Source organism: Alligator mississippiensis, chromosome 3, assembly GCF_030867095.1.
Source record: "Alligator mississippiensis isolate rAllMis1 chromosome 3, rAllMis1, whole genome shotgun sequence".
NCBI lineage: Eukaryota > Metazoa > Chordata > Crocodylia > Alligatoridae > Alligator > Alligator mississippiensis.
Genome location: NC_081826.1, coordinates 294,642,380 through 294,669,613, shown reverse-complemented (window position 1 = coordinate 294,669,613; position 27,234 = coordinate 294,642,380). Strand labels below are relative to the sequence as shown.

At 40.1% G+C, this 27,234-nt stretch overlaps 1 protein-coding gene across 2 annotated transcripts in view; it reads left to right on the top strand.

The window, feature by feature from the left end:
* Positions 1-27,234, top strand: part of PIK3C3 (phosphatidylinositol 3-kinase catalytic subunit type 3) — a 130,111-nt gene that overhangs the window by 10,720 nt on the left and 92,157 nt on the right. For both annotated transcript variants that reach the window (XM_014593937.3, XM_059725305.1), the window contains exons 5-10: positions 9,460-9,546; positions 11,158-11,253; positions 16,802-16,873; positions 18,133-18,237; positions 20,930-21,022; positions 24,159-24,344. In XM_014593937.3, coding sequence (XP_014449423.2) covers positions 9,460-9,546; positions 11,158-11,253; positions 16,802-16,873; positions 18,133-18,237; positions 20,930-21,022; positions 24,159-24,344 — 639 coding nt within the window. The remainder of the gene's footprint in view (positions 1-9,459; positions 9,547-11,157; positions 11,254-16,801; positions 16,874-18,132; positions 18,238-20,929; positions 21,023-24,158; positions 24,345-27,234) is intronic.

The window sequence follows — 27,234 nt, the reverse complement described above, 5'->3', positions numbered from 1 at the left end:
GGGGCTGTGACCACCCTCCATCCCTACACCTTCCTCTTGATATGCATCTTCTCTGACCTCTCCCTGCCAGCTCTCCCTAGAGATAAGAGCTAGGTGCCTGTGGCATCTTAGAGCTCCTATAGACATGCGAGCCTGCTCCGACATGCTGGAAATCCAATTAATTGAGTCTGCTGGAGCGCAGGAAGTGACACGCTCCGGCAGCCTTCCCCATCACGTGTATCATTGTCCCCACACTGAAAAAATGGCAGTGGGGCTCTTTGAAATAAAACACATTCAATGAGCTTTAGTTCAAAATGCCCTGCTGCCATCTTTTCAGTACAGAGACGCTGATACACATGACGCACAGACACTTTTAATTAGCGCGATTTGCTAATTAAAGCTCCTGGCACAATGTCCCAGAGCACATGTCAAAATGCCCGTAGCGACTACCTGGTTTAGAGAGGAATGGGCTTTCATAGGCAACCATCTACTTTGGCAACTGTTATGAATGGGCTAGGAAAACTTAGAAACTACAGTTTACTGAGGGGTAGTGTCATTGCAGCTTCCAAGAATTAACTTCAAAAGGTTGCTGACTGTGACTTATCAAATTCTTGTTATTCAGGTTAGGTTATATTGGGGTCTAGAGTTTCAAAAGGATGTCAAGTAAATCAGCTGCCTTAAGCATATGAACTTGTATCCATTGTCAGGTTATGTTTCTAATATTCCCCTGGAAAAGGGTTCAGAATAGAGGGCATAAGAAGCCTGAGGCCACTCTGCAATTTATGACTTTTTAAAAATGGCTGGTTCCTTGGAGGTCAAGCTATAAACAATGAAGATAAATAACATAGCAGTGTTTCCCCCTCTGGATAGCTGCATGACAGGGTTTTCAATATAAGTTTGAATGCTTGGGAAAGTAAGGGGATGATGGCTAACTAGAGCTGCTAACTACAGACAGAAATTATTCCAGCTTTCTTGTCATCGTTTCCATTGAACCTTAATTTGAGCTGCAGTATCTATACTGTTCAAGGCCTAGTTTCCTTAACAGCCCAAGAGGCTGAACTGTTCAGAGTATTTGTGGAATGGACGCACATCAAGGAAGTGAATGCTCTACTTGTTTTCTTGAGTGATCTGACCTAGATTTGATTTTTGGATCTCTAGAGGTGAAAGACTGCTTCAAAAACGAACTTCAGCCACAATTCATTCAAACTCATAACAGTTGTGCTTGTGCTAAGTTAGTGGCTCTGGTCAAATACCCAGAGACCAGAAACCTCTCTCATACGGTAGGCAGAGCCCAGTACAGAGGCTAAATTTGAATTTCTAACCTTGCAGTTTAATATTCTGTTCTGTGCTAGCCATATGTATATTAGGAACAGTGAAAAAATGCAAAAATCTCAAACTCTTGGTTCAGAGATGATACCTTTTATTGGACCAACTGAGAAATTGCAAAAAACGTTATCTTTTTATGCAAGTTTTTGAGCTCACTCCCTTCTTCAGGCTCAGGGAAAGTTAAAGATGGTAAAAAGTTCCCATATGTTGGAATCCTGTTTGATCTGCACAACAAAAACAGCCCCACAAAGGCATTTTCATGGAACCAGAGGGACAGATTTCCAGCTTCTGCTTCCTCGGTGCAAAAATGAAGTTTATTTCGTACATATGGGAAGTTTTTACCATCTTTAACTTTGCCTGAGCCTGGTGAAGGGCATACGAGTCCGAAAGCTTGCAGAAAAAGAAAATTTTTTGGTCATTTCTCAGTTTGTCTAATACAAAGTATCATCTCTGAACCAAGAGTTTGAGATTTTTGCTTTTTTTTTTTTTTTGGTCTCAGACCAACACGGCTGCTAAAGACATCCCAGGAGCAGTGAAAAAGGCACTCAAGGAAGAGACAGGCATTCAAGGCTTTTTTTGGATTGAAGGGGCAGCTGATTATAATGCAACTAGATAGCAAGAGGCTCGGTTAAGTCTTTAAAACACAAGTATAAAAAGGTCGTGTTTGCTGTAATGATGGCCAGTGTTTCTCTCACGAACAGGCGTTCTGTAGGAAATAAAGTAATTCTTTTGTCCACTGGTTGCAAATGTACTTCTCTGTCAAGACCTGTAACTTTTATTCCTTCTGGTGACAAAGAAATGTGTTATGTTGAGGTCTCATTCCTGCGGTGGCTAGGACGATTCTGGGCTGGTGATTTCAGATGCTATTAAAAACTTTTTTGGAAACCAGTTAATTCTAATGCTTCATCTTATTTATTTATTTATTTTTTTTAATCTACTCAAGGGGAGGCAACCTTGAATCCAAGCTTTTACAAAAACTTAAGATTAAAGTTTGGGATGAATGAATTGTGGTCAAAGCTTTAACAACAACAAAAAACCCCCCAAACCAAACATATTCCTGATTTTGATTTGTGACGTGACAGTGTACCCTTAGCTAAAATCCTGGGTATTCTTTTATTGAAGGGGTGGCCAACTGGTGGCTTTAAGAGCCACATATGGCTCCCAGGCAGTTTAGAAGTAGCTGCTACACTGTGTTAGTTCATTTTCTATTTTTGGCTTGTTTAGCAGCTAAGAAGGTTAGGAAGTTTGGCCAACCCTGCTCTATTAGGTTGCGTGCTGGTGCCTGAGGCTGTCAAACTTCTAGCTTTGTCTTGAAGCTTGCTGTAGCAAGTATATTAAGTGAGATTTTTTTCCGGTCAACAGCTGAGCCCTTCTGGATGGTGTAGTTCTTTTGCTGAAGCAGTGTTGTTGCGTATGTGTGGTTTAAATAATTTTTTTTTTTGTTAGTAATTATTTGAGGTCAAGGCTTCAAGAACTGATTCTTTCTATTATCAGGTATAATTCAGGAGAAGAGATCATGATAGGATCTCTTTGTTAGATTACAGACACCGTGATCACATATGATGATGGTGGGTGTGAATTCAAGCATACCATATTTTTATACCTCTCCAAGCATGTCTTCTCCCTGCTTTCCCCCTCATACTCCCAAAAAAACCCACCCAGTTAATCCCACCACCCTGAGATGTATTTGTCCATGTAGATTTCACAAACCTAAAACAGAAAAATGAAATGAAACTTAGAATCATAGAAAATGAGGCTTGGAAGGGACCTCAGGAGGTCACATCTAGTAACCCCCTGCTCAAAGCAGGACCATTGTCAACTAGACTATCCTAGCCAGGGCTTTGTCTAGCCAGATCCTAAAAATCTCCAAGGATGGAGAGTCTACAGGCTCTCTGGGTAACCTGTTCCAGTGCTTTACCATCTTCCTGGTGAGAGAGTTTTTTCCTAACGTCTAACCTAAACCTCCCTTGCTGCAACTTGAGCCCGTTGCTCCTTATTCTGTTATCTTCCACCACTGAGAACAGTCCAGCTCCATCCTCTTTGCAACCTCCCTTTCTTATTCTGAAGATGAAACTCATGCTTCTTGTTAGTACAAGGGTCTATAGCTTATAGCCTGCAAAGGGTTTGGATATAGCCAGCAGTGAGGTGCCTTCTCTGCTGTGAGCTAGGAGTTCCTCTGCCATGTACTGCTGATCTCCTCCACAGCGCCCATGCCACCTTCTGCTGCTTCAGCTCTCCGTTCTTTATGCTGAGGGCTACTCTTGTGCCCCTCCTTACCTTTGCTGATGAATTTGATTCTCCCTTTCACTGTTGGTAATGGGAATTGGTGACACCCAGCGGTGAGGGTAAGTGGAGGGCTGGGGCTCTGTGGAGGGGATCGACTGCCTGCTGTGACAGCTTGGTTACAAGCAGCAACCTACTGTTTTTAAGTATTGCTGCCCTGTTCTGGGGGAATGTATTTGTCATGATGGATTGTGTTAGAGAAGCAAATAAAATCCTTTTTTTAATCTTTTAAAGGGGAAAAATAAAAGGGTCAGTAATATTGTGGGTGGATTTAGTTTAGCTAAAGAGAGAACTTCAGAGGTTACCAAGGTTGATTTTTTTTTTTTTTTTTCAGTGGCTGTAACTAATCCTTCAGGTTGCAAATAGAGGAAAATGACTTGTCATGGACCTGATTTTAGTGAGGTATCTCCTTTATTACAGAGATCATGATCACCCATAACTTGCAGCATGTTCAGTGTACAATACTAGGTATGGCTCAGACTCAGACCCAGCTTTTTCATTCATTCACAGTGTTTCTCATCAGGTTTTCTTGCACTTCTGCTTGGGGATTGTAAGACAGATAAGACAGGGTTGTGTACAATGACTTGCAGGGCATTTTACTCACCTTCAAATCTTTTTCTTATTTAGACTTTTGTAATAACAGGAGTGGTGGTTGCTGTTATAGGGAAGACATCTGTTTCAGTCATTTTCTGTAACTGTTTTTCATGCAGAAATTGCGTGGAAAACCTAGCTGGTTCCTGAGTCGGGACTCCTGTTTTCCTGAGTTTTCATCCAGACTTGTTTTATAAAGTGACACAATACAATTTCTCCGTCCTGAGGTGCTATTTTGTTCTAATGTAAAGACTTCTGGTTCATCAGAATTTTTTGTTGCTCTCCATTGGGATTTTCTATTTAGACTAACTTACATTTTCATATTCTGAATAGGGTTCTAGAAAAAAAATGCCAAATGAAAAAAAAATACAATTCTGATTTTACTTGGAAATATCCCCTTTAACATGTTTAACTAACAAGTCTCTTTAATAATAGGAGCCTGACAAGGAGGATTTGGAGGAAGTAAGTAGTAAGGGGACAAGGCTTGTCAGCACACAGTTTTGAGAGATTGTTTTGCATCAGGAGCATGAACTAAACCTTATTAACTAACGCTTTTCACTATGCTTTGAATTGTGAAGTTTTGAAATTAAATTACCTTCTTATTGAATTTAATCCCTCCTTTAATCCACTGCTGTTTTCATGGCTGTCTTTTTGACCTCACCTTTTCTGATGGTCACATTTTCCTCCTCTTTTATTAACTGACATGGTTCTTCAGAATTATTTGAAAGCATGCATTTGCAGTGTGGCCATATACATCTGTACCTGCATACTTTCTAGTTTGAATGCTCCTGGAGGATAATTAAGTGTGGGCTTCTTAATATAGACATTTCTTTAGCTTTCGAGGGCATTTCCAAAAGATATTCTGTTGTCTTGCTGATGCAGTTATCTCCAGACTGGACTGCATGCTCACCGCACCTCTTTATCACTCATTTAAAGGTCTAAGAGATGAAGTGCTTTAGTCTTTTGCCTATTCATATGATTCTTCCCAGAGTGTCTTCTGCAAACTTGGGGCCTTGAGTTGGGGGGCATTGAATGATCTGAAAAAATGCTGTAAACTCTGTGCAGAGTAAAGAACCAAGATAAGTACAAACAAACAAGGTAACAAACAGTGTTTTTTGTGACTACCTGTTCTCAGGGACCAATAGGAAGTCCTGCCTTTATTGAACATACCCTATTTTCTGTTTGTTCTGCTCTTTGCTTTGTAAGGAAAAAAAAACATTTAAAGAATGGATAAGTTGAGCTGATTCCCTTTTTTATACTAGGGACTAGATCATGTATCAGGTGTAGAGGCACTACTACCTTTAAGCTTGAGTTTTAGTGATTATTTAGTATCAGCCAGGGTAACTTGAATACTCCAGTTCAATATCATGTGCTTGGGACAGGCTCCTTCCCCCCAGTATATATAGATTTTCTTTAAATGCAGATGTGTACCCAAGTACTAGCTATTTCTTATTTAATAAGAGAAAAATTACATTGTTCAGTGGACCACATATAAATAAATATGTTCTGGCAAATAATCTGAGACTCTTCAATCAACAAGTAAAAGCTCACCAGCTCAATATGTTCAAGCTATTGAAACACATGGTTAGTAGCAACCCGAAGGGTGGTTGTCATGAATATACTTCTTGGCCATGATGGTCCTCCTTGGGCACTCTTCCACTTCCGTTAACAAAACAAGATTTGATTGTTACTATCACCATTTGACCCTTTGATGCAAGCATCAAGAATGGCCATCAAATAACCTCAAGAAAATCATTTGACTCCTTCCTTTCTTATTTAGTAGTGGTTAGCATACCTCACTCAAGTAGTGCTGGATGTGGTTTGGCCAATGCCAGGCTTTGATTTAGTTGATTTTTGGATGTTGTGACTTTCTAGCAGGTTATGCTTGTATGGTGATTAAATGCTTAACAGAGGAATGCCAAGATACTGAGAAGTCAGAGGTATGTGGAGAACGGCAACACAGAAGCATGCTATGTTATGTCAGAAATAATAGGTGAATAGGAAGAATGGTAGGTGAATAGGGAGACCACAGAGATGTTATGGTGATAGGTGAATAGGGAGATCAATAGTTGGAGGGAAATAGGTGATAAAGATGCAAGAAACAGGAGGATAATAGTGTGGCAGCTGCCTATTCCATATAGGTACAGAGGCGTGTAGATTGGCAGCTCCCTGTACCTCATGCAATGCAGGGTAAGCAGTCCCTATTTAGCCAGCAAATAGGAATGCACACAAAAATGCAAGCTTTTTAATTTTAAGCCTGAAACCCTAATGCATAAATTAGGGATATGCAATTTCTCTCTTTAAGGTGAGGAAATAATGGAAGATAAAACCAGCATACTTACTATTTTTTACGTTCATTATTTGTCTTAAATACACATTTTCTGGAGGAATCTGATTTATGACTTAAATACTCATGGTTAGCATTATAGTGTTGTCCTGCATGTCAGTCCCTGGCTTAGACTCTGATGTGTTACTGTAATCCTACACAGTTCAGTAAAAGAAAAATTTCTAGAGGTGCACCAATATATCGGATCGGCACTGATATAAGGAAAATTGACTGTATCAGCAGTCAGCTTTTTTTGGCTGATATGTCCGATTAATGCCACGGATAAATGCCCCTTGCACGTGCACAGTTGCAGCACAGCAAGGTGGTGGCCAGGAGCACAACCTGGCAGCATGGAGAGCAGCTGGGTCTGGCTGGTAAGTCTGTTGTGAAGGAAGGGGTGGGAGGGAGCAGGCGGATCAAGGTCTCTTGCAGTGAGGGAGGGAGTGGGGTTAGGGCTGGTGCAGGCGCTGCCAAGGTGAGGCTAAGCAGGTGATGGAGCCACGAGCAGCTCATCTGGGTGAGGGGTGGGGAAGGGGTGGTTCCTGCCACTACATGCACCTCAGGAGAGCGTGGGGATGTGTGTGCCCCCGGACCTGTGTGCAGGGGGGTGCTACAGTGAAATCTGAGGTGGCTTCATCCCCGCTTCCCCCCCCCCCCCCCCCCCCCACACACACACACACACACACACATAATCTTCTCCCAGTGCTGCTGCCTGCCCCAGGAAGAACCCAGTGCTGTCCTGGCCCCAGCCTGCAGTGGCAGCCTGCCCTCACCCCACATGGATCTGGGGACACATGTTCCCCATGCCCTCCCGGGATGCATGCAGCAGCAGGAGCTGCTAATCTCTCCTCGTGCCCCCTGGACAAGCCTCTTGTGGCTCCATCCTGTGCCCTCCCCTGGCTGTGCAGCACCTGCCCCAGCCCCCACTCCCTCTCTCACCGCAGCGGCCATGATCTGCCTCACCTCTTCCCTTGTAACAGACTTACCAGCCGAACGCCACTCTCCATGCTGCCCCGCTGCATATTGGAATTGGATTGGTATTGGCCGATATGGCTCATTAAAAATCAGCTATCGGTATCAGTCCAAGAATTCTCTGTTGGTGCACCTCTAAAAATTTCTGGTCTTTTTTTATTTTTTTTTTTTTGGCTCCACCCCCTCACCTTGAAAAGAACCTCCTGAAATTATTGTTGCATAATTTTGCTGTCGTGTACAAAATTTGGTATCAATTAATGGAAGCTGTAGTGCAGGCATAAATACTGTGGGTGCATCTACACAAGTAATTCAGCTGACCCAATGAAGTCTGGCGCAGTTTGTGCCATGGTTAGCTGCTCCTGTGCACAGCATTTACACATGTGCATGGGACCAGAGCAGTTTGAACCAGGGAAGAGCAGCCCTGGGCTGACAGAGGGCCTAGGGTGGGTCAGCCTTGGGCTCGGTGGCAGTCGGGTGGCGAAGGGGCTGGGGCACAGATCGCCCTTGTATTGTAGCACTTTTGTGCCCCAGCCATCCCCTGTCACGGTCTACGTGTGCCTTTGAGCATATGTAATTATTCCACCATGGGATAGTACTATTCCTGACCTACTACCCAAAAGTGGAGTTAATTAATTTACTGAGCCCTAATACATGTAGACTGTGATGCTTTGCTGCTGAGCTAATTAGTCAACTGCAGTAAAATGCATGTGTAGATGCACGCTGTTATGCTAACACACATTGGGCCTGCTTTTAGGTAGAGGGGGGTAAAACAATACTTGTCAGACATCATGTTCTTTGGTAGCAAAAAAATTGAGCACCAATATACCAATACTGTGTTTTGCATATGTTTGACCTTATACTACACTTGGGTACTTCCACTTTTTTTGAGAGAAAGCATCAGAAACTTCTGATATTTCTTACTCCTAACGGGTTTATTTTTTGTTAACCATATTTGACTTACTGATGTATTGCCTATGAACAGTTGTTGAGCCACACTGCTTTTCTGAACAGAAGATTTAAAATTTTAAATGACAAGTCTTCAGTTTTTATTGTATAATGCAATATATTGTGAGGATTCTGTATTAAAAAAAGATCAAAGGCTCCTATTGTGCAGAAGGTAAAGTCAGCATTTTAACTTTTTTGTTTGTTTGTTTTGCTCCATATTCTATGCATGATGACATATATTGTTTTTGCAAAAAGTTGGTGGTATTTTTACACTATTATTGATTTTCAGGTTCAAGGGACTGCTAGCCTGCTTTTTCTGTGTTGTTCTTGAGCTGTTCAAAGTGTAGGCCACATTTTAATTAACTTTTTGCCTATTAGCAGTCCATGAATCAATTGCATAACATCTCTGTGATAGCTATAGAAATGCTTAGGTGGAACAGAATTATTAGGAAACTATTTAATACATTTTAATGAAGTAAGGAAGCAGAAAAGAAATAAGCATGGTTTTACCAGCAAATGCTCTGCAGCAGACATTCTGAGAGCTGCCTTTGCAGCATTGCTGGTATAGGCAACCTTAATCTTATCAGCTCTCTAAATCACTTTTAAAGAAAGATTATATTTATGAAGTTTATAGAAAATCTTAAACTCCTTTGTGTTAATGATTTTTTGAAAGATTTTAGAATCAAATGTTTTGCACAGAAGAAGCCACTAAGTCATTAATAATGTTATGCTACTGCTCTTAAAAAAAAAAAAAAAGCCCCCTTTCTGTATGTCATATAATGAATTCAATTAAGCTGAGTGGCATGTGTGTGCTGCCATTTGTCATGATGGATGTTTTGTATCCCGGGAGTAATTAATTTTACAGTGTGGGTTAATTGTTTACAAAGGCTGCTATGCACATAATGTAGAATTGTTTTAAATTTCCTCACTTTCTTTTCCTAGCTTCACACGCTAATGTCTTTTGAAAATTATGACTTGGAGGTATTCCTTTTAAGTTGCAGCAATTTAAATAGTATCACTATATATTTCCATGGCAGCTCACCAAATCTCATCGACAAGGTCACATGGTGAAAGTAGACTGGCTGGACAGACTGACCTTTAGAGAAATAGAAATGATCAATGAGGTACGTCATCATATATCAGCTTTCTAATGGGTTTTTTGGATTTTGCTAGTATGGAAGCCTTGGCTTGCTTGGGAGACTGTAATTCAAATAACTTGCTCTATTTTTCTTTTCTTTTGTGCACATTGAACAAAGTACTCATTCTGAAAAGTTAACTTACTCTTGGATTAATGATACAAAGATGGATGAAAATAGTCAGCTCTAAATATTAGCTGTCAGTATTAATGTTCTCATTAATTTAAAGATGAAAATAAAAAAGCCAAACTATTTTTAGATTAAGTAAGTAGACAGGGGAAAGGTTTAAAGTCTTATCTTACAGTTTTACAGCAAATATTGTTTGGGTATGACCAGCCTGGCTTTAGATTCTTTAAGTGCTCTGATCATCTTGAGAAGAAGAAAAAAATGAAAATTGTCTCAATAACTTCTCTCAGTGTACTTCAACCCATGCAGACTTTATTACATTCACTATGCTCTAATGGACTTAAATCATTTTGTTCTAAATTATGCTGGCTTGGGCAAAAAAATAGTGTGTTTACAGACTCAAATCCAATGCCTTTGTTTTTAATTTATGGATTAACTGCCCCCAGTTCAGGAGACAAATAGAATAGAAGTTATTGTACTACTCTGTCCATTTTATTCTGTAACTAATACATGCAAATGTAGAAAAAAAACACTAGGGGTAAGGACCTTTTGTTCCTGAGTAGTGCTTGTAGCACTGATATATTCTTTTTGGGAATGCCTTATAGTCCTTTTGGGAATGCCTAGCAAATGGCTTGGTGATTAGGGCATATTGTGGGGAGTATAAGATAAGAGTCTGAACCTCTTCTGAGTAATGGAGACCAAAAGCCTGGGTCTCCCACTCCCTGGGTAAGTGCCCTAACCAGTAGACCAAAGGTATCCAGCTGGCATCCCACTCCTGCCCAGCTGCTGCTTCCCCTCCATCACTGGCTGCTGTTTGCAGCCAGTGTCACTGGGTTCCCACTCCCTCCCTGTCTCCTGCTGCTGCTTCTTGCCCTTGCCTCAGGGGACCTGGCAGTATGGCACATGACACAGGGAGCTGAGGATGAACCTGAGGCTACCGGTGTGCGGGGGACCACACATTGCAGCGATGAAGGGTATGCATGGTACAGCGGCAGGGGAGTGCCCATATGGGTACCTGCTACAATGAAGGATGGGGCTGGAGCAGCTGTGTGCCTTGCCTGTTTTGTGGACTTTGGGTTTGGGCCCAATTTTGTGAATTGTCTTAGTACAATTTGTGACTAGAAGACTTGTAGATGAAGCAAAACTTCCTCTGGAAATCATTTAGACATGACTATAGTACCTTCTAGTGCAACTCCTTTAACTTGGCTCTTTCACTGGATCATCTAAACAATCCCCATCTGACTTCATGTGAATGTTTGTCATGTAGCATGGATTTCAATTCAGAATATCAGAGAAAGCTGGTATCCTTTAAGTAGTTATCTGAAATTGTAAACTGAGTAATTGCCACAACAGTAATTGCTGATAATCATCAGTTGCAGCACAAAGGAAATAGTTATTACTTTAAGGAAATGCTGAAGATTGTTCTTTAACAAACCATTCACATCTATCATCTTTTTCTTTCTTTCTTTTTAGAGGGAGAAACGAAGTTCTAATTTTATGTACTTGATGATTGAGTTTCGTTGTGTCAAGTGTGATGATAAAGAATATGGAATAGTTTACTATGAAAAGGTATGTGTCTTGCAGTTTTTATGATCTCCTTTAAAAAGTGAGCCATGCACCAAAAAATGACAGGTTTTCCTGCTGAGATGAAATATTCTGTGGCAAGATAACAGCAGACAGCTGTCACTGGCAGCTGTTTATGTACATACAAATCAAATAGTATAGCTACAACAAGATTACAGAAGTCAATCATTCTTGCAATGTGGTTCAAAATTACAGAATTTAGTAAGAGTGAGTGATTAAAAACTTTCTGATGTGTTGTTTCCCAAATAATCAAGTAGTACTTTCAGGGAGACTAGGTAAAGTTAGTTCTTGGGTTAGGAGGGAGAGAGACCCATCTGGATCATCTGACTTCAGAAAAGATTGACTGCCTAAAATGTTGCACAAGAGCTAGGGAAATGGACCCATTCTCTTGTCCAAGCAAATAACAGAGACTTATTCCTTCATGTTGTGTGTAATGGTCTGAAAACATTATGACCACTCCAGCAGAAAGGTGTTATAGTAAGAGAAGAAAACCTTTTGCTTTGTTATATAACAGTATCTTGCATGAATGTGGCATTTTGCATGTAAGGATTTCAGGCTAAACTACAGACACTCAAAAGTAGCCTGTGAAGTAAGCAAGCGTTCTCATTCTAATTTTCCATATAGAAAGATCAGAGTATAGAGAAACCAGATATTGCATCCGATAAAGGGCTTATGCTTCTAGCTGTTTCCTTACCTTAGAGATGTCTTGTTCTCTTTCATGGAGAATTTCTACACTGGGTTTTTTTCTGGCTTGCATTTGGGTAATATCACTTGAGTACAAGTGTGGATGTTGACAAAAATGGCTTTTTACTACCTGGATAAGTTTCCTTGTAGTGGGACCTGAACCTTGTAGTGTTTGGTATGGGGTACAGAACTTCCTCTTACTACTGGGAGAAAGGATGCAAGACACTTTAAAAAACAGAAGATACTGGTCTAAATCTGAGGACACACATTTTATTTTATCGATGGTCAGACTTTCTTTTTGAAGCAGTCTGAAATTCCAGTGGCACCTTGCTTGCCAGGCAGATTTTGGTTGGCAACTTGTTTTGTCCTCCTGACAGCTCATCCTCCTAGCTCAGTGACATTTCTCTTGTGTCCTGTCCCAGCATCAGAAACACCAAGAATTTCAGGATTTATGGCTGTGAAGCAGTCTGTCTGCTTACCTGTCTGGAAGCCGAGGCTCTATTCTGTCATGGAGAATTACTACACTCTGGTTTTCTTTCTGGTTTTCAATAACATCGAATTTTGAAGTGCTCAGATCCTCTAAAACAGAATTACCCTGCACAACTCTGCAAACAAGCCTTTTCATTTGAAGCATGACAAAGAAATATAATCTGGGATAAAACAGTTTACTAACCATTGTTGCTATGTTTTAATGGCATATCTAATTGGAACCTCTTACGTTAGGAAAAACTGGGAGACAATGTGAGTAGGTATCCGTTTTCGCTTTCAAGTTCGACATTCCATGGAAATCAAAAGAATGGCTATTAACATCCTTCCAAAGAAGCCTGAAAATAGGGATGGAAAACTGTATGTGGACCTTTTGGGAGTTGCACCAGTGTAAATTGAGAATCATTTAAATCAGTAGAGTTCCACAGACATAAAATGGTGCAAGATTCAGAGTTGACATACTTGCAGATTTCCCAAAAGATGCAATATGAGCAGATAAGTGCATGAAACAGATAATTAAATGGGCTGCTCTTCTGCAGAGTGATGAGATGATTGGGTAATAGGACATTTGCAAATTGCAGTTAATTAAAAATTTTGAGGACTTGTTTTTTGGGAAACAGCTTTTCAACAGGTGCCTGACCCCTTTTCTGGCAGCAGTGGAAAACAGCTCATAAGTTAGTGCTTGTCTTCTCCAGCTTGTCATGCTTCCAATTACAGTATAAAGATCACCAATCCAGTATATTGAATCTAATGAAACTAGGCTCTCTTGTCACCTGTCTGTGACTGATAGTCTAAGTGAAGATTACTTGTCACACTTGTGTTGATAAATTTGTGCTTTCATGTTTACTGAGAACCCACCTGTTAAACAGTAGCTGATAGAATTTGGGATTCTCTGACTCAACACATAATTACTACATGTAAAGCCAGGTGGCAAACTCACATAATTCTGATAGGGAATTCAAGAGGTGAGAAGTAGCAATCTGCAGGTAGCTGGAACATGGCTTTCATGTCTCCTATCAGGTGTAAAGAATGACTGTGAATTTCCAAATGCAAGTATCTTCTCTCTTCAAGGAAAGCTGGCCTCTGTTAGGAAAGTTTATCTCTGTATATAGGTTTCAAACAAATACTCAGGCAGTTTCCATGCCACATCCATTTTAAAGGAATTATTCACTTAGAGGATCTTTCCCCATTTTGTACAACTGTTTTTCTTAGTTTCTTCACTACTGTATGTCCATTAGGTTCTGGGTGAAGATCCTGGACTTTGGAAGGCTGTTTAGTGTGTCAGTATTATAAGGGTGGGTAAAATTGCTAATATCTTTAGGCCTTGTACAGACATTTAGTTTGTCCTGGGAGAGTTGCTCTCCCAGGAGAAACCACAAGTATACAGACAAGTTCAGGCTTTTTCTCCTAGAGTGAGAATGTCTGGTCCAGGAGAAAAATAACTAGGGAATGAGCAGGGTGAAATCACTCCTTGGAGAGTTTCTCTTGGAGAGCGAATGTCTGTACATACCGTGACTTCTTCTAGAAGAGAACATAGCGCTCCAGAATGCCAATCCCCCCCCCCCCACCTGCCCCTAGGGATACCGCATGTTACTTGCTGGACTCTGTTGCTCTGCAGAACACACACCACTTCACAATCCCCACATTGTGCTGCCGGGAAACCCAGGCTGATCTTGGGCAGTCTGGGTGAGCCAACTGGCTGCCCTAGTCTACCAGGCAATACGTGGCTAATGCATAAGGGAACCTGTAGAGATACATGCATAGCCCCCCCGGATGCCCTGTCAGCACTGCAAGCTCTCCACTCTTCAGGGCTTCATGATACAAATGTCTATACATTTGGCTTTCAGTAAGTTTTGCTACTTGGAGAACATACCTGGGAAAATTTTCCCGGAGCATTTGAACATGTGTATGCAACCTTAGTCTGCAAACTGATGGTGTTGTGTCCGGAGCATTTCAAGTAGGCTGTTTTTTAAATATATCCCCAATAATATATAACCCCAATAATATAATTTGGCCCACGAAAACAATGAGAGAACTTGGCTGATTTGCATTTTCTCTTTACATTTTATTCTATAATGTATGAAAATGGAAATACAGACTTACCTGCATTTCTCTCTCTCTCTCTCTCCCTTTCTTTAGCCATCAGTATAGCAGACCTCCATTTTGGGTGGGGGGTTTCCCCAGTGTTGAATAGCATTAGCTGAAATAACAAGAAAAAAGGTTAGTTGTTAGGTTTTAAATCTCAGTATTTAGCCTCAGTGCAATGTAAACATCTCAGTGTTTTAAATCATTAAAATACTGAGTTTCACCTCTCTCTCTCTTTTTACCCCTGTAGCAGTATCTTGAGAGATTTCTTGCGTAGTGGCATAAAGGTATCAACCATAAATTGTATAGTTTTGATTGTTGCCTTTTTTCCGTGCAATTTGCCAAGATTAAAAAGAACTCAAGATGTTTGCTCTTTTGGCTCATAACTTTTTTTAAAATCTTTAACTGACATGAAGATCAAACATCGGTTATTAGGCTGGGCTTAACATCATCCACATCTCTGTATATTTTCCTTAGCTAGAAAGTATTATTTAGAGTGTGACTTGTCAGAATTGTGATGGTAAAAATGGCACCTTGAAAACCACAGAAAGCTAATAAGTACAGCAAAAGAGCCCTCCTGTGTATGCTTGGTTTGCTGGCACAAAGAGAAGCTTTTACTATAGTCAGCAGTGCCGAATCAATATATCTGTAGGACGAGGAACTGTATGATAGTTTGTCTCTCTCATTATCCACAAAACTGCCAGCTGTGTTTCATTCCAAGATAGGGGTAAAGTATGAAGCAGAACAAACATAGCACTTCTTTTGAATCAGACCTGTTCTTGGAGTCAGTTGTGGAAAGAAGAAGTGAGCCCACAAGATAAAGTCTTTTTTGAGTCCCCTTTATGACCACCCCTTTATTGCTTTAAGTGAAAAATAATCTCTTTAACTTGTTGAAACTCAGAATTCTGAGTCCATGGGAAACTCAACACTTAAAATTTTGTCATGGACTGGGCTGAAATATAAGTTTCCCAGACAAAAGAAGCAGACAAAAGAACTGTTTCAGAAATTATTAAATGACTTCATGAAAATGCCTCATTTGTACTTTTAATACTTAATTATAAAAATGAGGCATGTCAGATGTAGGTGAGCATTGATATATTTCCAAGCAACATTATAGTTCCATTGCATCAGCATTTTGTGATGGAAAATTGTTTCATTAGAGAAATTTTGACCTCGTGTGCTCTTAAAAATGTAAATCTCTTGGTTGAGTAGCTTGAGTTGACATATTCTTGAAAAAAAACATAAATTAAATCTCTCCCTAAATTCTGACATCTGTTTTCCCTCATCCCCTCTAATACCACTTAATGGCAGCTTCTCTAGAAATTATAGAGGGAAATTGTAACAGTTTTGAAATTTAAAGATCTGATCAGATGCTCTTTCTAATAGAGCGCGCTGTGATAAACCATCACAATTTGAAATCCTTTGCTGATTTCAAAGTAAATGTTCCATAATGCATATTATCCATTTCCTATATTCTCTACATTTAACCAATGCGTTCTGCCTTTCTGTAGATCGCATGTAACAGGTACACTAACAAGAGAAAGAAAGAAAAGGAAACGACTGAACTGAACGATAGGAAGGAAGACAAGTCAGACTTCTCTAATTTTTGGTTCAAACACTTAATTCTTCTTAACTTTCCACTCTATGGAAAGTCCTAATCTCTGAGGTACAGCACAGGACTCTTCTCTCTTATAGATCAGGAGCAGCCTGGATAAGTACAGTTTGCAAAGATGGGGGAACCATTCCATGTGGACTACTCGGTATGGAGAAGGGGTAGTGTACACTTTTGAGATTGTTACATGCTCCAAATTGATAAACCTTTACGTTTGGCCAGCTTGGAGGTGTTTTCAAGATGGGTCACTTAAGACATCCGTAAATATTTTGGTCCCTGAAAATTCTGCTTATAAACAATGGAAATTAGATATCTGCTTGGTGTTTATATGCAGTCCCATCACAGACACATCCTAATAATGAACATTTCTATCTTTTTCTTTACTAAAATGCTGATGAGTTAAAAAAAAAAAAATGTCTTATCCCCAAATATGACACATCAGCATATGACTTTATCCTCCGCTGTCCTTTTTCTTTTTATCTTCTTAGCTTTATAAAAGGAAAGCTAGAACAATTCCTTTCTATATTTTCTTACCCTTTATGCCCTTTGATGGTTTAATTGCTTTGAATCTTTTTTCCTTTGAATATAGAAAACAATAAGTTGGCATGTCACTTTTTTTAATAATCTGAGGCATTTAGCATGCTTTTGATTTATCTTGTCATCCAGGACGGTGATGAGTCATCTCCGATTTTAACAAGCTCTGAGATTGTTAAAATTCCAGACCCACAGATGTCTATGGTAAGTAATTTTCCTTGCAACACAATCAATATTGTAACAATGCTGGTGCTGTGAAGTTTTTATAAATGAAAAACTTTTGATTATTATTTCTGATGGTTTTCAGTAGTTTAAATTACAGTACACAAAGAATGTAGGTTGTATCCGTGCTGGTCTGAGGACATTGGCAGACTCTTCCTCTGCCTGGCAAAGGGTAATTGTACCCAAAAGCTTGCAGAGAAGAGTTTTTCCAACTATTTGGGTTGGTCTAATAAAAGATACTGGATTTACCCAAATAACCTTGTCTGCCAGTACACAAAAAGCTTTCAAGAAAGCCTGTTGATAAAAAGTTAAGATTTCACTGTTGAAGTGATTTATTTTAACAGTATGTTTAAAATGTAAAGTTTGGTAAGGTAATAAACTCTTAAAGTAGTGTTTCTGTGATAAGGGAAGGAAAGAAACAAGTTAGAGACAAGGTGAGGATTGGGAAGGATTATATTAATGGACTGGAGAGGTGGGTGAGGACATAAGTCAAAACGGCGCAGAGAAGTAGAGAACTATTGCAGAACTAAAGATATGCAGTTTAAATCTCACACCAGGTTGTATAGTTCAGGTTAAATCCTTGTTTTTCCTCTCCACTTTCTTACCTTTGGTCCTTTTGTGTAGGCAGTACCCAACTAAATTTCTACAAAAAGTGTCCATCATCATGAATGTCATTTTACTGGCATTGGCAACATCAGACTCCCTAGCATAAGCGGGTTTCTTCTGATGGTTGTTCCAAGTGATCACATCAGCCTAAAACAGCTGGGAATTGTTCTGAGAGTTGTGAAAACTGTGGCTGTTGGAATTATTGTGCTGTTACTCCTCCTGCTGTGGACACCACTTCAGTAGAACTGATATTATCAATACAGAACCTCTAGATGGCAAAATCTGGGGTACTGTTTTCAAAGTGCCTATCACATTTAAGCCCAGTCTCTAAATCATAGAAATATAGATTGGAACACTTGCATTTTCCATAGGGACACTGACAGCAATTAATGCAAAGACAAGAAATGATTATAAGTGCCATTTTGAGTCTAAAATAATATCATTTATATGGAATAAAAATAGCATATTCTGGAAATGGCTTTTTTTAATCAGTATATCCAGACATACTGTAGTTATGAATTTTAACCAAGTAATACATTATTCAGGACATTATTGAGTCTGCTAGACAGTTTCATTTTGATATTTTTTTTATGGAATTAAATATTTATTGCTGCCGACTTATTCGCTTTCCTTAGGAGAACTTAGTGGAAAGCAAACATCACAAGCTGGCTCGCAGCTTAAGAAGTGGACCTTCTGATCATGATCTCAAACCTAATGCAGCTACTCGCGATCAACTTAACGTAAGTTCATCTAGTTTGAGTAGCTTGTCTCTGAAAAATGCCACTTAATTTTAGCTGATGATTTGGTGTCAATGTACTGATAATTAATACATTTAATTAGTGGATATATTTGCATGTTGTCAATATGAGAGCTGCCCACTTGCAAGCCAGACTACTTAGCTATAAATTACAAAAAATCATTCATCTGATGACTTTCTGAAATGAGTGAATGGTATTACTTGAGCTTTGGATGTATGGGAGTTCGTGTCATACATCATTGCATCTTGAATTAAGTGGCATTTCTGATAGTTTTGGCAGAAAGATTTGGGCACTTTCATCTCTAAGGCTGACTCATGAAACTTTGTGTTAAACTTTGTTTAATCAGCAGACTGGCTCAAGGGTAGCACTCAGAGAGTGGTGGTGAATGTGTCGGTGTCAGCCTAGAAAGATGTGGGCAGTGGAGTCCATCAGGGCTCAGTTCCTGGGCCGGTGCTGTTCAACATCTTCATCAGTGATCTGGACAAGGGGGTGGGAAGCACCCTGTCCAAATTTGCAGATGACACAAAAATATAGGGTGAAGCTAACACTGGAGAGGAGGAACCAGATCCAGGCTGACCTAGACAGGTTGAGGAAGTGGGCAGAGAGCAACAGGATGCAATTCAATAAGGACAAATGCAGGGTGCTGCATCTAGGGAGGAAAAAGTGCCATCGTCCCTACAGGCTGGGCGGCGACCTTCTCAGCAACACTGAGGCAGAAAGAGATCCTGGAGTCACTGTTGACATGAACATTAGTCATCAACGTGATGTAGCCAGCAGAGTCAGTCATGCGTCTGTAGGTGCTTCACAGACAGGTCCAGGGAGGTGATTCTCCCTCTCTGTGCAGCACTAGTCAGGCCGCAGCTGGAGTACTATGTCCAGTTCTGGATGCCGCAGTTCAAGTGGGATGCGGACAACCTGGTGAGGGTCCAAAGAAGAGCCACTTTTCTAATTAGAGGCCTACAAGGAAGGCCCTACGAGGAAAGGCTAAGGCATCGTAACCTCTTTAGCCTTTCCAAGAGAAGGCTGAGAGGGAACCTTCTGTTGGCATACAAATTCAAAAGGGGAAAGCAACGCGAAGTAGGTGACGATCTGTTTACCAGGGCACCCCCTGGAGCAATGAGGAACAATGGCCATAAGCTACTGGCGAGTAGGTTTAGACTGGACATTAGAAAAAAGTTCTTCATGGTCTGGGTTGCCAGGATCTGGAATGGGCTTCCAAGAGAGGTGGTGCTCGCCTCATCCTTGGGGGGTCTTCAAGAGGAGACTGGACAGGCACCTGGCTGGGTTCACATGACCCCAGGTTTGGTGACCCTTTTCTTGCCCATCAGGGGCAGGGGGTCAGACTAGATGGCCCGCTGAGGTCCCTTCTGACCCTAGAATCTATGAATCTTTGATATAATATATGGAAAGTCTCCATTCTTTTCTCTTTTGTTTGATGGCCTTTGTCTGTCAGACTCCTGTGTGAGAAGCTAGGTGTTTAACTGGTATTTAATTTAAAGACATGCAGTTTAAATCTCTCTGTCAAAGCCCTTGCTGCTTCTGCAGACCTGCAGAGGAATATTTTGTGCCTGAAAATTTGTCTCCAAACTCTACAGTTGGTCCAGTGAAAGACAGAGGATCAGAGGAAAGTAGGCCTGGAAGAGCCCTCACAAGGTCATTTAGTGCAGTTCCCTGCTCCAGGAAGGAGCATCCCTGACTAAACCATGCCAGCCAAGTGTCTGTTTAACTTACTCTTGAAACCTTCCAAAGATGGAACTTCCACAATTGCTCTAGATAGTCTGTTACAATGCTTGGCTGCCCTCATAGGCAGAAGGTTCTCCTAATCTCCCACTTAAATTCTCCCTGCTACAGCTTGAGGCCATTGCTCCCTGTCCTGATCCCTACAGTCATACCAAAAGGTCTTTCTCTGTCTTCTCTATAATTGTTCTGCAGGTATTTGAAGATTGATATCAAATCCCCTCTTAGTCTTCTCTTCTCCAAACTAAATAGCCCTATGTATTTTAGCTGTTCCTCATAAGCCTTGCTTCCAATCATTTTTGTTGCTTTGTGCTGTATTGTTTCCAGTCTGTTCATGTCCTTAAATAGTGGGGGCCAAAACTAGACACAGTACCCCACATGAGATCTCACCAGCATTGAAAGGAGCAGAAAAATCACATCCCTTGATTTTCAAGCGACTCTCCTGTTAATACAACCTAGCCTACTGTTGGCTTTTTTTTTTTTTTGCAAGACTACACTGTTGGTTCATATTCAGTTTATGGTCCACTGTAACCCCTAGGTCTTTCTCTGCAGTACTGCAGTCTAGTTTCAAATTCAGGACTTTGTACTTGTCCTTGTTGAATCTCATCTGACTGATTGTGGACTGTTTCTCCAGTCTGTCCAGGTTGTTCTGGATCCTAGCCCTACCCTCTAGAGTATCTGCACATCCACCCAACTCGGTGTTGTCTTCAGATATGTTAAACATACACTCAGTCTCATCATCAAAATCACTAAAGAATATCACTAAAAAAATCCCTTCCTTCTCGCATTTCCTGGACCATCAGGGCTGCAACACTTCAACCCTACTATAGTCTACTGAGTTATCATTATGCCATTTCATTTCACTGAATTCAGCTAAATAAATAAATAGATTAAAATATCTGCTTTTTAAAATTATTTTGTGTTAATATTTTAATAGATCATAGTGAGCTATCCACCAACAAAGCAACTCACGTATGAGGAACAAGATCTAGTCTGGAAGTTCAGATACTATCTTACTAATCAGGAAAAGGTAAGTTGAATTACTCCTCATGCAGTCTTAATACAGGAAGGTTAACAGAGTTCATTTTCAGCTGCTTCTTTAAATGCTGTACCTTTATAAAGGGGTGGCAACCTTAGTGAATCAATGGAGTCAATAAAGATGCTTTTTACTGATGGTACAGGTATAGCAGTAAAGACTGAGCTTCATTTTTTTATAATCATGTCAAAGAGTGCTTTTATAACCATCTCTTTCGTTCAGTTCCCAGTGGATTATTTAAAATACATTTCTGCCAAGCCTTTTATCTTAACTTCACTTTTCTTTGGCAAAGTAAAATTTTACACACATTACAAGACATAGACTTGTATAACCTAGTTAATGGGCCATGGACATAAGCACTTTAGAGTTGAATAACAATAGTAATTAAAAAGGAAAATAACCTAGATTGATTATCTCGTGAATAATATTGAATTGGCTCTAATTAATATCTCTACTTTTAGTCTTGTATGAAGTCCCAGGAAATTTAACTGGAATATATTGAAATATTCAAATTTACAGATTAAAATGATCAATTCCAGTAGAAAGTATTCATCAATTAAACAAGGCTGAAGCTAACACTACAGTCTTAGTATATCTGGTTTTTTTGGCTTTTTTTTTTATATGATCCATAGCAGTGAAGAGTCTAAATTTCTACAACCGCAGAGCAATTAAATAGGTACTTTTCTGGGTGGAGATAGATTTGAGCATGCACTTTAAGTACATGCCAAAGTGGCTTGTTAAATCTGCACATCCTTTTTCCAAGTATGTTCCTCTCTCACTTCCCCTTCCTCTCAGTAGAAGATGATAAAGATTATTCATTGATGCTAGTGATTTGAACATGGGCAATGGCGTACTAAAATTTTACTCCTGTCATGAAGGGATTATTCTTAAAAGGTGGGTCAGGAAAACTTGACATGTCCCCTTTGGTTCACTATACTTTTGGCTTTTGCTTCCATTGACACCGTGGTTTCTTTTCAGTAGCGGATATTGTATATAAAAGAAGGAAGTGGTTAATTAGCTTTGTTGTTCTCTTCAGGTTTCTATGAAAGGTGTCCTGGAGAGCATCAAATGAGTTCAGGAGAAGCCCGAGTAATTGCAGTAAAGCATTAGTTCCTCATGCCAATTTGTTATACACCTTCCTGTCAAGGTCCAGAAGAACCAAGCCTCTCTTATGTGCTTTCGAGAAAAGAGCATTTAAAATAGCATGAGCATTGATTGGATAAAATAGCTCAGTTAATATTCTGGGTCACACGAAAGATGAGTTTTTTAAAGCAAAGTTTTTCGCAAGTTATATTTTAGTCAGAAAGATTAAGTCTGTGTAACACAACACAATGGGTGCGTCTGCACGAGACGCTTACTGCGCATTAACCTAATAACACTGCGCAGTAGTGTGTCATGGCAAAAACTGCTAATAGCCTACTGTGCAATGTTATTAGGCTAGTGCACAGTAAGTGTCCCTAAATAACCATGCTGTTGCACAGTAACTTTAGGTACTGCTCATTTAGTTAGTACTTTATTAAGGAAGTACTAAACTAAATGCGTGGTATCTAAAGTGCATTAATGAACATGTAGACGCACCCAATCTGTGTTTAAATACACATTAATATGTAAAACAGAGATTTCCAATTAGCAGTGGAGCTGGGTTTCAAGCAAGTATAGAGCTTTATGGGAGTGAGGTGAGAAACTTGTAAAAAGATTTAGAGGTTTAAGCAAGTATTTAAATCTTTTTGAAATTTAGTTTAGTTTCTCTTACATGTGAAGGAAACTAAATGTTCCAAACAGTGTTGACTGTGAAATAAATGTGTTGCTTTAATCAGTTTGTTTCAGGTTTCTGGAGTGGTAGATGATGAAGTGAGCTGTATGGATCTCAAACCCAAGCATACTGAAAAGTGTTTGTGATAACTTTTGAGGAAAGTAAAATACTGGAGCTAAAACAGCAGGACCAAGAAACTATTTTTGTAAACGTTTAAGTAAAATATTTAGAAACAAAGTCTGTTTCTTCAAGTTTTTAGTGTTCTGTGAGTTAGAATATTATGGTTCCAATACAGCCTTTTTCTAGAGCTGATGTAATTATAAGGAGTTCTTTCCTGAAATGTACCTATACACTTTATGATAATTACTGGGAATTGAATATACTCATTGGGAAGAGAATAGTTTGAGCTTGTGATTACTGCTAGAGAAGATAACATTTCCTAGTAGTATAACACCTAATTAAACTTCAAAACACCTATAAAAAGGTACATTTGTATTAACACCTGTGTCTTACAGCTGCAAAGGCAATGTGGCTCAGACTGTGACTTGTTTAAAATGTGTTGTAAGTCACTGGTATAGGTACATGTATAAGACCTAATTCTGACCCTTCATTTGTGTAGTCCCTAATAGTGTGTGGTTGACATTGGATACCATATTCAATTTGTAATAACCTTGTTTTTTTCCCTCAAAGTTTGCCACTAGAAATTAGACTGCAGCCATTATGTGCACCTGAGAACATGACTAAGGCAGAATTAATGCTACATGTGTTCCACCATCCATTCACGCTTCCCCAGCAAACACAACTGTGTAATTAAGACTGAACGTGGAATGGAGCTAATGAACTATGTGGCATGGGTTTCCTGGGAGGGTGCACTCTACTTTTCAATTCAAAGCATCTTAAAAGAAATCTCTTTTGAATATGTTCCTTTAGTAGAAAAGTGAATGTGAACATTGTATGGATAATTTTTTTTTTATTTTTTAATTTGTGGAAATATTCAGCCAGGTTGGCAGCATACTGTATATAGTTGTTATGTTGGTAAATATGGCATAGGCAAATACATTGCAAATCAGATCTTCTGAAATAAATCACACTTAACAGTTTACTTTCTCTTATTATGCCTAGGACCCAGCACTGTAACTGTAAACCACCTCATCTGTTAGAGTTTGATGTTGACCGACTCCACGTGTTAAAGGGAAAAGTCCTGTTAATGCAGTTAAATGTAATGGGTCAACTTGCAATAATGCAATTTACTTAGGTTTACGCAAATATAAATGAAATCAAATTTGGAGTTAGTGTAATTTTTTTAAATAATCTAGTTGCCTTTTTTTTTTTAATAGCTGCTCAGAACTAGTTACTTTTTTAATCTTATTTTTTAAGGCTTTGACTAAATTCTTGAAATGTGTCAACTGGGACCTACCTCAAGAGGCAAAGCAAGCGTTGGAACTGTTGGGCAAGTGGAAGCCAATGGATGTGGAGGACTCTCTGGAGCTTTTGTCATCTCAGTTCACCAATCCGACAGTGCGGCGATACGCTGTAGCCAGGTTGCAGCAGGCAGATGATGAGGTATTGAAGTAATAGGATTGTTATGTGGATGTCCTTTACTATGATCATAAGAAAAATGAAACCTTAATAGAATAACATCTGAAATCTTTTTAGCTCCAAATAAGAATGTCCTTCTGAACCAAACTCCTTATCAAAGGAAGACAGTATCAGGACTGCCTGAGATTTACAAAAGCTAATTTTGAAGCAAGCAGATTCATGCCAAAAACAATATTTTCTTATAATTAGGGACCTGCTTAAACCACAACAAAATGAAGGGGGTTTTTTTCAGCCTGTTCACAGCTTGCGAGTACAGAATGTCTGCAGTATTAGCTAATACGTGAATATATACCATATTTACTCAAATCCAAGGTCTTATGGCTGCTGAAGCTCTGGCTCCAGCACAGTGCCGAGCTCATGGCCACAACTGCAGCCACAGCTGCTGCGAGCCCCGCAGCTGCTGGGGCCTGGGCCTGAGCCAGAGTTGCTACTGCTGTAGCTCCTGCTACCTGGCTAGGCAGGGGGTAGAGCCAGAGCCACCTTGTGCTCTGTGCCCCAGGCCAGATTAGGACTAGACCTGGTTGCATAACTAAGGTAAGTCAGAGGTGGGGATAGGTGTTGGAGATGGTCAGGCCACTTGACTTCCCTAGCGCTGCCCCCTGCCATTGCTTGCCTCCCTGCTGTTACTTTCCCTGCTATAGCAATGGGGAGGTGGATTAATTTTAAGACAACCCTCCAGAAATTAGATTCTAGGCATAGAAAATTATAACACATTTATTTATTTTCCATGTACAGTAAAAGCTGCATTATCCAGCACTTTACCTTCCAGAATTCTGTATTAACCAGCATCTGTCATACATGGCGTCTTGCCGTTCGGGATGTTGCCGAGTGAAGTCTCTAGCGGCAGTCTCAACCGCCATTGTAATCACGTTTAGCTTGTGCTTGTGCTGTGACTTACTTGCTGAATATTGCTGAATATCTCGCCCATCCTGCAACTATGGCTACCAATACTCCATCAGCAAGCAGAGGACAGAAGTGAAAGCGTGTTGTTTTAACTATTACGCAGAAATTGGACATAATTAAGCGCCTGGAGAAAGGAGAAAACAGGAACAGGTTGATGCAGGAATTCAGTGATGGCTCGTCTACGATCTATGACATCAAGGCACAGGGGGCAGAGTTACTCCAGTTAGTGATGAATTCTGAGCTAAGTAAAGCAACTGAGCAACTCCGTACTCTGCACAAACCAAAATTGAAACAATTAGACAAGATATTGTACGAATGGTTTGCCTTAAAACGTTCAGAGAGCGCTCCAATTTCTGGCCCAATGCCAATTGAAAAAGCAAAAGACTTCTACCAACAAATGGGAATGACTGAGGCCTGCGTTTTTTCAGATGGATGGTTGTCTTGCTTCAAACTTCGTCATGGTATCAGAAGGCTTGATGTGTCTGGAGAAAAAAAATCTGATCGTGAGGCTGCTGCAAAATATTGTGCGCTTTTCCGGAAATTGGTTGTGAAGCATGGCGTAACCCCAGAGCAGATCTACAACACTGATGAAACTGGCCTTTTTTGGCATTGTTTGCCAACTTCTACCCTGGCTGGTGCAGGCGAGGTTGGTGAAGCTGGTTTTAAGCAGAGCAAGGACCGCCTGACTGTGCTTACGTGCGCAAATGCAGCCGGCACACATAGAATCAAGCTGCTAGTGGTGGGAAAAGTCAGGCAACCAAGAGCGTTCAAGGGTGTCATTCATCTGCTTGTTGAGTACAAGGCACAACCTAATGCACAGATGGACAAGGAAATATTTTTGCACTGGTTTCACCATGTCTTTGTACCAGCAGTGAAAGAGCCTCTGAAGAAGCTTGGAAAGCCAGAAGACAAAATTTATTCTGATTTTAGATAACTGTTGAGCTCACCCTCCTGAAGCAGACTCAGTGTCTGGAAATACTTTTACCATCTTCCTGCTTGCAAATGTCACTTCACTCATACAGCCTGTGGATCAAGGAATTATCAAAAACCTGAAATCCATCTACGGAAGGGATTTTATGAGGAAGCTACTCAACTATGAAGGCAATCTCCAAGAATTTCAGTCGCAGTACACCATTAAGGATGCAATTTTCAATGTGGCATGTTCCTGGCGTGCTGTGAAGAGTACAACTTGAAGTAAGGCTTGGAGAAAATTGTGGGCAGCACTGATGTTTGCAGAGGGAACTTGTGATGAAGAAGAATTGGCAGGTTTCAATGTGAGACAGAAAAAAAAATCATTAAAAGAGATTCTTGATGTCCTTCAAAATGCTGACCCCACTAACCCACTCGCTAAACTCAGAGATGCTGAACTTGAAGAGTCGGTAAAGATTGATCAATACCTGGAATTTGCACAAACCCTTACTGATGCTGAAATTATAGAAATGTTTGTGCATCCTGAGAGAGATATTGCACCTGAACAAGACCTGGGGGAAGAAGACCACAGGGAAGAAACTAAAGTGGCTTGGGCTACTTCTGCACGTCTGGAAACATGCTTGAAATTTTCTGAGCAGCAGTCTTCGTATTCTGCTCAGGAAGTGATGCAACTTCGTGTTGTTCACAACAATTTCCTGAAAAAAAGGCAATCCACAGGTCACTTCAAAGAGCTTCTGCAGCTTGTGTCAAGGATCAGATATTAGTGTTGATGTCGATGATCTTCAAGAAGAGCCATGCTCCAGAGCAGAGCCACATTTTGAGACGACCTCTGATCCCAAATTGCCTTCAGAAGCAGCTGAGGGGCAGTAATTATTCAGTATGCTATTTACTATATTATTTCTTGTATCATAGTTAAAATATTAAAAGTTGTTTATATCATAGTTAAAATGTTATAGTAAAAGTTATAATAATGTTGTATTAAAAAGTTAATTATAGTAAAAGTTGTTTATATCATAGTTAA